Genomic DNA, 11566 nt, shown 5'->3' with positions numbered 1-11566 from the left:
CTGGGAAAGAGGTTCAGGATGAGGCCTCAAAACCCCTCCTTCATGATCTGAAGCAGAGTCCAATGAGAAAACAAGTTACCAACTCCCTGGGACCCCAATGGACAAAAGTGATGGACTTCTTTGGAAAACTGGATGAATTCTTTCAATGACAGTGTCTGCCTTCCAGTGGTTTCCTGTGCTCAAGCCTCAACCAACTGCCCCTGTCCAGACCGACCACCAATAAAGTATCTTGTAAAACCACCAATAAAGTATCTTGTGCTCAGATGTGGTTGGGGAGACCCAAGGAGAGCAATGAGACTGTCCATGAACGTGCTGGGACGTGGGTGAGGAGCAACCCAGTTGCTCCATGGATCAGCACTGGGGCCCATGGGATGTGACACCAGAGTCACTGGGAGGGGGGAACAACAAAAAAGAACTTTGGACATGGCAACTCGCATTACCAGTGTGAACAACCAGCATTTTTATTGCATTTGAGAATGCTATAATGTCAGTAATTAGTACTGACTACACAACATTTTTTATTGTCTGTATCAACAGACATGGAATGATGGAATTACAGTTGATGTAAGGAATGAGTTTCTTTTATGCCTTATCAAAAAAAAAAAAAAAATCTTGTTACTGGCAGCACATACACACGAAGCACCATGCTAACAGTCTGGACTGTACCATTTTCATCAAGGCTTATGGGTAGGAGATACTTGGTTGCCTGTTCTGGGCCCATTAAAATGCAGTCCTGAACTGCAAATTCACCTCGCAAGACTAGAATACTAAATGACTTCTGAAACATCTAAAAAAATCACTCTGAGTTCATTAACCAAAGGTACCAAAGGATTTCAAAAGAGTTTAAACACGTTTGGTTTTTTCTTTTTCCATGCTATAATGAACGTGAGATTATTGGCGATCTGAAAACTACAATAGTTCAAAATTATTTTAAAAAACTTTATATATATATATATTTATGTATGTATATATATAAAATATCTAATGATCTGCAATATTTGTAGAACCAGCATCCCTGCCCTGGTGTCTCCCTGAAGCTGAGCTCCAGGGGAGGGGAGGGGCAGGACCTGCAGTGGGACTCTTGCGAGTGATAATCAAAAAAAGGTCTTTTTTTTTTTTTTGTGGTCACTTGTTCTACATAAGCCTTGATTTTTATTTTATTTTTTAATTTCACTTCTAGTTGAATGCAGAAACCTAACAGGTTTTACATTTACAAACTTTTTTTTTTTTTTGTGGACAAGGAAGGCTTTGACTCTCATTCCTGACAGCGATTTACCTGATACATGGTACTACTTTCATAATGTACGCTTTTCTTTGAGAAAAAAAACATGTAACAAATTGTCTTTACATCTTGGCACCTTGTAAAGTTTTTTTTTTGTTTTTTTATACAAAAAGTTCAATAGTTTGACACTCCCCATTATTAATCACTACTTCACTGATAAACTTTGAAAGTGTGACCCTGGAATTCATCATGCAAAATATTTACTGCAGCAGGAGAAAAACATTTTTTTTTTTTAAACGATTTTTTTTTTCCTTTCAAATATATGAACTTTGTTTAAGACAGCCAGAAAAGGCAGTGGTAAGATAACAGAAGGGGTGGGAAAGTATCAAAAAAACCAGCTTAAACACAAAAACTGTACAAAAATGCTTTGATCAATGATAACAGGAGAAAAAAAAAAAAAATCTGTCAACTATGTTACAATTTAAAAGCTGAAAAAAAAAAGTCAGGGATTTTCTCCCACATGTCAGCAAATGTCATCCAATATTCTTAAAGCAAGGATAACTAAATAAAATACATGTGCAGCGTATTCTGCAATTCCATTACATACAGTAGTTTTTTTTTTTCAAAGCTATTTTTTTTTAGTATAGTTAATATAAAGCAGTTGCACAAAAAGCAAAAGGTGTTTTGACAAACAGGTCTGCATTTATTCCTTTTGAGGAATGATATCTAAAAAAAGGACCTTTCCACCTTTTCCTCCCTCCCCACCCTCCCCCCAAAAGACAAAGGCTCACACAGACACAGTGGGATATATATGTACAACATAATAAACCCCTCCCTAAAGAAGCAACTGTATATCCAAAGGGATACAGAATCAGAATTGTAAAAATCATAGTGAAGTTTGCTTGATGTAAAGCCTGAGATTTTCAGTTGGTTCTTCTGCAAGGCTGCGACACCTGCCAGATATGTTAAACTCTAATTTTTTATTTCTTTTTCTCTTTTTTTAATTTTTTTTGTTTTTGCTACAGTCTTTAGACTAAGCATGCAAGACATACAACTAAGTGCAACTGAGTGAAATGTATTTTTTATTTACTCATTCCCTAACAGTTTGGACTGAGGTATGCGTACTAACAGTTTCTCATGCTGTTATCTTTACTCATGTCTAGCTACACATGCTGAGAATGAACTAATCTACCAGATTTTTATCCCCCTTCTGAATACCGAACTAACCAGCAAACCACTCAGTTTAGAAGCACAGGGCTCAATTCTCATGATCCCTGTCTGGCTACCGCCGGCACGTCACGAAGCTGCCTGGATATAATTTAAACCAAAAAAAAGAAAAAAAAAAAAATGTTTCCAAATGACCAAAGACTGCCCTTTTTTTTCTTTCTTTTTTTTTTTTTTTTAAACTTGTCTTTTTGAAACAGAAAGCAGAGTTGAGTTTTATAAAAGTAACTGCCAATAAAATTTCTTGTACCAAAGCTTATGAGTGGACAGGAGTGTTATTTCCTTATGAAAAATGCTGACCAAAAATTAAACAAAACTGAGCAAATGTGCCAAGATCAACCAAAATTAAAGCAGTCATCCCAGCACAGTCCCGGAACAGAAGTGGCACACAATCTGTAGAACCAAAGACCAAAAAATTATTTCTTTTAATTCTAGAAATACTAATATGTCGTCCAGTTAAATTGTGGGAGCTTTTCTGTTCTCTTCTGTATTTTATTAAACTGTCTCCTTTATCTGATATTCTAATTCTCTGTGAAATAACTGTGTCTTTGCTTTCTCCAGCTCCCTTCTCGTAGCTCCACCAGTAACACTGATTTCTAGTTTTAGCCTCAAAAGCTCTCCTCGATTCCTCTTTACAGACTTTCATTTTGGTCACTGTAAAGAATTGCAAATAAAAAGTAACAACTTTGGTTCAGACATCTACTTGGCCTTCTAAATTTTCTAGAATAAAGGAGCAGTTTCCCTCTCAGGTTAGCAATAGCCCACATCTTGTCATTTCCCTCTAAATTCTTCAACCTCCTTTGATCAACAATAAGAGGATATTTGGCTTCATAAGATAAAGCATATAACAGAGAACATAATTTACCTTTGTGTAATATCTTTGGTAATTTTAGGAAAAAAAAAAAAAAGGTTCAAAGAAGAATATAAATTAAGCTCTGAAAGGCTTTTTGAAATAATAATAAAAAAAAAATAAGCTACAATCCTACATAAATAAATGAGTGACGGAAAAGTGGTTGCAGAATGCAAACGTGTAGGTGTTTTTGGTGACCGAGGTTTACTGACCTATCGCAACAGATTTTGTATGTCGTGTTTGCTTCGCAGAGCTTTGCCAGCTTTGCCTAACAAGCCCCGGCGCGAATTCTCTCCTGGCTCTCCCGTCTCCTACGGCGAGGTTTCCATACTGGCTGGTGTAATATTGCATAACAATCCTAACTGCAGTACTGGATTTGCACAGCTGAAAATTAACACTTTAGCATTAGTGGGGCTCCGTCCTTATTAACTCCCGTAACAAGTTCAATCTGAAATCTAATTTGTATTCAAACAGATTAATGCCACCAAGCAATCCTGAACTGATGTTTAACCGTGAAACATCACCCACATACAGTAACAATTTAATGAAGTCATCTTTCCAACCACTATTTGCAAATGCAAATGCAAAAATAAAATTAAAAAAAGAATTGTATTACTAAATGTATAGGTGCCCATCTCGGTAATCTTAGATATTCCAGAAAGATCTGCTGACCCATTAAGAACTCGTGTTAAACAACCGAGAACCTGCCACTGTACTATTCATTCTCTACTAAAAGTGAACTCTGTTGGTGCTGCATATATTTCTTTGTGCTGTTCAATTTTGTGGCATTTGCTAATATTCACCGTTGCTGCCAAAAAAAAAAAAAAAAAAGGAAAAGAAATCAAAAACCCCAAACAAAACAAAAATATATTAAAAATACTGCTTTGTGGAATGAATCTGTGTTGCTTCCTACAGTGTTTCTATGTTCATCTGTCATTCATTCTCATTCTTGCAGTACTTCGTTCCTCTCTCTCCGTTGGACAACCCTTCCACATGTATCGTGCAGCATTTGGGACCTTTTCAAAAAACAACAACAACAAAAAAGGAGACACCGAAATGGAATGTTTTCCATAGCTAAAGAAAACATGGTGGCATCTGAAGGAAACTGGAATGAATGACAGAAAAAACTACAAACAATTCAATGACATTCAGCTTCGTATAATAAAAACACCTATTAACATTCATCACAAAGTACAGAAAACGTTGAAGCCTCCGAGAGGCCCTGGGCCCAGATGAGGCCTGAGGTCAGAACTTAAAATGGTAGAGGAGAAGTGGGGCGGGGGAATAAAAGCAATACATTAAAAAGTTTGGGATAATTTTTTCTTTGAACCCCTCCCCGATATACACGCTCACACGCACACACACATACCCACACACGTGCACACACAGGCCTTCCCCATCCCAAATGGAAGCAAAAAAAAAAAAAAAGAAACCAACCAAAAAAAAAACCAAACAAAAAAAAATGGAGTAAAGGCAGTGATAATCAACATGCAGTACTGTGCAAATATGTTGTCCATTGGAATCCTTAAAATCTGGGCAAAGACTTGATCTGCAGTTCAGGTGTACATGCTCAGTTTGATGTCCTCAAGTGTCCAAAATTGGCAGGACCTGCAGTCCACAGCTGGCTGCTAAATGCAAGTGAATCAGTTTAGCAAATTTACAACACTGATGTTGACTGTAAGAGAGGAAAATCCCAAGTACCAAACAAGTCCATCCAATGCACAGAGTACAAATTCCTTTTTTCAACAAAAAGTAGAAAAATCAAAAATACTCCCAAATGGGATACTTGATGGCACTAAGAGTTAACATATTTCATAGTTGTCAAAGTGGACTGAGAATCCTCCAGACTGTACAATAATGGAGAGATTTCACAGCTAAGTTTGACGTGTTCTTCCAATCTTCATTCTCAGGGTAACGATGTCAGACATACTCATTCTATGTCCTCATTTACAGGTTCATCTTCATAATCTCTGTCGTGATCAAAATCTGGACTGTGGTTGGCTGTTGTCACTAAGGATAGAGGGCCTTCATTTTCATCTGGGTCTAATGGTTCTTCTTTGACATGCACAGGGTGCCTGGGAAAACAAGGAGACAGTCAATCAGCAAACTGCTCGTTAAAAAATGGTTTTGACAGCATGGGTAGTTTGGGGAGAAAGGTGGTTTGGGGGGTTCACACTAGGTGGGACCAGTCAATAGCTCCAGGTCACCAAGCAGGAGTCCCTTAACTTCTGTACCGGCTGTGGAAGCCAAGCAAAGCCCTTTCTCCCAGGTAGCAATCGACAGAACAAGAGTAAACAACCTCAAGTTGCACCAGGGGAGCTGTAGACTGGATATTATGAACTGAAAGAGTGGTGAAACACTGGAAAAGGCTGCCCAGGGCAGTGGTGCAGTCACTATCCATGGAAGTGTTAAGAAAACATGTTGCATTATGGCACTTAGGGACATGGTTTAGGGGTGGGCTTGGCAGTGCTGGGTTAACGGTTGGACTTGATGATCTTAAAGAGCTCTTTTCCAAGCTTAATGACTCCAAGATTCTATGAAGGCTACGCCAGGCGGGCAGCACTCAGCTTCCCCGGGAAAACACTCTGGGAGGAGCACCTCGATAGGGTTTCCGTCTTGGGATCGAGAGAAAACGCTCTCAGCTGACACATTAAGTTAATATGATCTTTGGATAAATAAGCGGAATAAGCATCCGGATGGGAAAGCCGCGGCCTGCCAGGCTGGGCTAATCATCGCTCGCTGTGTGTGCAGCGTCTCTCGTTAACATGCAGAACCTGTGAGACAACTCTCCAGAGGACGACCCCAAGTGAGGTTCTATCATTAATCAACTTCAAGCAAACACAGCAAAGAGACACCATGATACATGCTTTAAACTCCAAATTAATGCATATTTTTACAAACTGTCAATAAGGGAAGAAAAGCCCTGCCAGGAAACACAAACAGAGAGGAAAAGGCTCGCTCAACACAACAATATGATAAGAAAGCACAGTCCTAACGAGAATAATAACACTGTCAGCTGTAAACAAGGCAGAACATGATCCCCAGCTCATGGTGGGCACAAGGATGTACTAAAGAGATGAGATCTGCCAAATTTCTCATTACAGCAAAGCACATGAATAACCCGCAGGGGAACAGAGGCTTGGTCATTCAAAACGGGTACGATAACAATTGAAAAATGTTGTTCGTAAATCATATTTACAACAAATCCCATACAAATACAAATTACCCTTTTTTTTTAACTCTCTCTTCTTCTTTTTTTTTTTTTTTTTTTAGGCAGCTTTTGAAATGTAAAATAGCCATGTGAGTCAATAGTGTCTTGTTGGTGGGACTTTATAGGAAAGCAGGATTTTATTGACATTACCAAGTATTAATAATGTGACACAGCGATGGAGACCCTGTTTGCTTCCTAAATAATTGATGTTGTAGGCAATCCCTTAAAATAAAGTGTTAATGAGTTCAAGTCCCACTCTGTCTCTCACTGAGTTGATATCCACCTCCAAGACTCTTTTTTATGCTGTGCGGGCTGATTTAACCCTTTCACGTGGGCAACATGGAAGCACAACCTGAAGCACAAACCTTCTGTGTAAGAACTTTTTCTGTGCTTGCACAGCTTTGTTTTAAAACGAACAATTTAAAATAGCCGCACTGTATTTTATGTTTTGTGTGGATAAGGAGGACAACACTGTTTGTTCTCTGCTGCATGCACAGACAGCGAGGATAAATCACTGCACAGAGAAAATGTACTCAGCATCCATGGACAAACCAAAGGTAATTCTGCCTACTTTGAGTCAGCCAGTTGTACCCTTGTACCCTATTTATTTATTTCGGTTTGAGCCTGGATCAGTTTAGGAAGTATCTAACTTGCTGACTACAGACATTTCTAACCTGAGCTGCGAATGCCTTTCAAGTCCCTGCATGTTTCAACTTCTTGAGTTGTAAAGTGCTGGATCAATACTTAAGTATTAACTGTACCTTCTGACTCATCCAACAAAGGAATGGTGGGAAGAAATGATGCAGTATCCATGTACACACATCCTTTCCCATCAGATTCACAAGTATGTGTCCTATCAACAGATATCTGGGAGCAAAGAGGTTCTTCTGCATGTCACAGAGTTTTTGCAAAAATTACACAGAGAGCATTGCTCAATACAGTTTAGACCTAACTAGTGAAAAAGGAAGGGTAAAAAAACAGACTGGGAGGAGACAGTGAAAGTATCAGAGGTTAAGAACTGGCATAAGCGTCTATCTTGTGAGCAGACTGTCATGTCAGAGGTGTTCACGTGCTATCCCTCCCTCCAGCCTCGTGGTCCCAGCAAACATTAAACCATGCTGACTATCTGCAACTAGAAAAACTTATATTATGAATAGGCTGTGGGGCCCCTCACTTGGGAGAAAACATGAAATGAAAACCAGAAGAAAAACGGGGAAAGTGTGGCTGCACAGAGAGCCCGATAAAGCCTGTGCTTCACGGCCGTTATGGCAGAGATCTTTTTTACTGCTGTTTTAATGTCAAAGTCTTGCCTTTTTGCTTTCTGGTTTTGATGCTGCTGCTGGGCTGATTTATTTTTTTAAAGTACTATTTTTGAAAACACAGATGGGAAATTCTGAAAGGGCAGAGGAGAGCATGTATCACATGTAAGGGAGGTGGCCTTGGCACATGGGCTGGAGTTTCTCCAAAGGCTGCCCAGTGCTTTAACACATCCCCACCACCTCGGGTGCCAGCAGATAAGACAGGTGTTCACTGCATTCACAACCATACAAAATCTGCGAAAGCTCATTCTAAAGTCCCCAAATCTTTCCACAGCAAACTCTGCCCCTTCTGGTTTTGTTATTAAAGCAGGTGAAACCAGGTGGTTTTAACTGAGGTTCTTTTTGAGGTTTGGTGTGATTCCCAGAAGTCAAAGAACAAAACTTGAGGTGTGAGAAGCAAGCACCAAGTTATGAAAAGGGCTGCTTGACCCTGGGTGAGACAAAGCCACGGGGAGCAGAGCCACAACAGCCTCCTCCGGCACCTCATGTGTTGCACAAACATCAGACAGCGAGCTTGGCCCAACCTCCATCCCCCAAATGACAAGGTTATCTGGGTAATGCACCCCCCAGGGACAGAGCTGCAAGGAAAACAACACCAAAAAATTCAGCTCCTTGTGTACTCTGTCAGCTGTAACCACAAAATGGCATGTGAGGAGGAAACCTTCACAAATCTGTGATTTTGCTCAAACATTTCTGAGCAACTGAAATAAACAAGCTTAAATAATCTCAAAGGCAAAGGGAGACTTTTGTATCCCCTCAAGTAACTCTGAATCTCTACGCACCACCTCACCAAACCCCCGAACTGGGGAAAGAAAACTTCCTTTAGAGCCCAAAGAATTCAGTCTGATGAATTAAAGAAAAGGTAAATGCTGGGTTAGGCAAAAAGAAAAAAAGAAAGCGGTGGGGGGAATAAGGAAAAGAAAAGAAAGGGTTTCCCATTTCTGTTTTTACAGCAGCAGAAATTCAGCACATTCCTTTTAAGTAGATGCCCAAGACTCCAGAAGGGGTTAACAATAAATAACCTTGCTGAACACAGATTCCCCTTCTTTTCACATCTGAGTAATTCTTTTGTTTGTCCACTCTGGGAACAGAGGAGTTTTTAATAAAGCTGACTGTTGTTTAAAGCCACTGAGTTCTGGTGGTGCACACAGCATGGAGTAGTTTGCTTTGTGGCTACCTTTGGAGCATATCAGGATGAAAGTGTTATGTCCCCAAGCTGTAATTATGCGACTACTTTCTAGTGTTTCAAAAGGAGGGAGAGAGAAGGGAAAAAAACCCACCCTAGCTGTGGTTCAATGTGTCATAAAAAGGAAACGAATGAGCGGTAATAAGACTTCAGCTAAAGTGTTAGACTTCTTAGCTGTCATGTTAACAAGGTCCTTTAAACCTTACCAGAAAGTTTAAAGCTTGACTCCTTCTAATATACTGAAATTGTTTAAAAAATAATTTGCATTATGACAAGGAAATCTGTTCTGAGAAAAAAAAAAAGAAAACGTTGTTAACAAAGCAGGAGCATGAAAAATTAAAGGTTTCATAGTGTCTGGAAATTTGCTGCTGGCTTGTGATTTTGTTTAGTGAACAGGGTAAACCCCGTGATGTGTGAATGGTGCTCTGGCTTTAGATCCCTTCAGACTACTTAGAAACACCATTATAATGGGGAAGCTCCGAGGCTGGTATTGGAACATCACCCAGCCACATTTTACTTAAGCAAAAAGAAATGTTCAGCAGAGAACACATATATTATCAATTCTGAGAAAATGAAAACACTCAGGAAACAATCATTTCCATATTACAACAGAAAATTGGATTTTCTGGTGTATAATGAAAATGAGGCATCACTCCTCCCGACCTCCTCTCTCTCCAGTATTTGTTCTGTGCCCCTCACCTTGGTATCAATGTGCTAAGAGAAGATTATTAAGTGCAACAAAGGCCACAGCTATGCACAGTTCTGGAAGATGTCCTAGCCTGTTTCAACTCAGCTATTTTTCCCTCCTCACAGTCTCTTCAAAGACAAGGAAACCTTAGGTGAAATGAGAAGTGCATGAACTGCACTAGCCTTGAACTTGCAAAAAAATAATTACTTGGATTAACGCAACATCATAAACATTCATCCCTGTCTGTTAGGCCAGGAGAAACCCTTGGGAGAAGTCTTGTTTCTGGAGAGGAGCCATGTCCCTCCACTCCTCCTTCACGCCGGCCCTGCGTGGTCACGGGCAGAGGATAACGAATTGTGACTAAAACTGCCTCGAGATGAATCCGTCTGTGAGAGACGGAAAGTGTGTCATGCAACGTTACTTTGGGAGAGATAATTAATACTGCACAAACAATCACTGGAAAAGCTAAACACATTATTTGAATGTTTTGAAGTAAATGGTAAAAGACAATGTTTAAATTAATTATTAATTAAAAATGAATGTTGCCATCTTTAAAGATTTTTTTTTCAAAGCACTTTGTGCACTGATTTAAAATGCTGCAATATCAAAGTATCCAGAGCCTCAGATTCCTTCGTGCCCCCTCCCCTCTGACAACACATTATGCAGGTGGGAAACTTTTTTGCCATTAAATGCTAATTAGTTTCACAACTAATTACTATCGTGGTATTAGGTTAATGTTTTTTCTACTTTTTGATTTAGACTTACTTTTGTAAATCCCTTATTCAAATTACTTTGAAGTAAAAGACTACAAATTAGTTCCCTTTTTAATGTGTAATGTGAGCCGTGGCAAGGCAGCCAGTAATTTTACAGCCTGCTCTAAGGAGCAGGGGGAGGACAGGCAGTGCAGCTCCTGTGCGTGGTCACTCGCAGGTACCCAACTGCTCTGCTGGGTTTTGGGAGAACGACAGGACTTATAAACTCCGGCTTCCTCACCAGCCGCCAATTACCCGGTGTGTAAGCTGAGGGGAGGGGGGAGTTTACAGCTTTGCAAACTCACTCCATCACCCCATAAATACCGCACACACCCATCGGGGCATCACACCCTTCCTGCCTTACCCTTTCCTGTGCCAGCTCGCTGCCCGGGTGCCGCTCGCGTTGAGCAGTGAGCCCCCATCACTTCGTGCACTCATTACAACCCTGTCTGTTGCCATAATGCCCCTATTAATGCTCCTTTTGATATTTTAAGAGCAATCCATAAATCACACAGACCTTCACGGTAATGCTTAGCAAGACCGCTGTGCGTTGAGTGTTTTTTTTCAGACCCGCCAAACAAGCCCATTTCCCAGCTCTGCCCCACAGGCCGTGCTCATCGCCTGGACCGAAGGGGAGACAAAGCACATTTTTTTCTCCAAGGAACATAGTTGCCTATGAGGTTTTGCAAGGTTTAAAGAAGAGAACTGTAAGCAAGCGAACGATTTTACAGCCCCGTGTGCTTGTTGGGCTGGGTTGAGCTGATCAGTTTTATGTGGAAACTGGTAAATGGCTCTTTTATCTTCTAATCACCCCAATCATGTCCTCAGATGGAGAGTTCTGATCTTGCTCCTACATCCATGAACCTCGTGAAAGAGCCAGGAAGGTCTCCAGAGTCACACTTGAGCACATGGTACCCGGACCAGGCACGTGTTTGTGCCGTACTTACATCGCTTGCATAGGGGAACGTCCTGGACTGCTGTCACTCCCGTTACTGTTCGTATGCTCCATTGCACCATTGAGCTCTTCCCTCATCGCACTGGCTAAATTGCCCAGAGTGGGATTTCCCATGGAAGCAGTAGTGTATAGAGGTATACTGTTCTCAGCCATTGAAGC

At 40.4% G+C, this 11566-nt stretch overlaps 1 protein-coding gene across 17 annotated transcripts in view; it reads right to left on the bottom strand.

The window, feature by feature from the left end:
* Positions 1-436: 436 nt before the first annotated feature.
* The window catches only part of FOXP1 (forkhead box P1), a 338282-nt gene continuing 327152 nt past the window's right edge, over positions 437-11566 (bottom strand). For 16 of the 17 annotated variants that reach the window (XM_050313031.1, XM_050313038.1, XM_050313037.1 and 13 more), the window contains 2 exons: positions 11400-11566; positions 437-5371 (listed from right to left, as the gene is read on the bottom strand). In XM_050313031.1, coding sequence (XP_050168988.1) covers positions 5227-5371; positions 11400-11566 — 312 coding nt within the window. In that variant the 3' untranslated portion in view covers positions 437-5226. Of the gene's footprint in view, positions 5372-11399 lie in introns of those variants that run through there. The other variant, XR_007628694.1, reaches the window with a different exon arrangement.

This window comes from Myiozetetes cayanensis, unplaced genomic scaffold (assembly GCF_022539395.1).
Source record: "Myiozetetes cayanensis isolate MyiCay16 unplaced genomic scaffold, myiCay2020 scf18, whole genome shotgun sequence".
Taxonomy (NCBI): Eukaryota; Metazoa; Chordata; class Aves; order Passeriformes; family Tyrannidae; genus Myiozetetes; species Myiozetetes cayanensis.
This window is presented reverse-complemented; position numbering and strand designations above follow the sequence as displayed.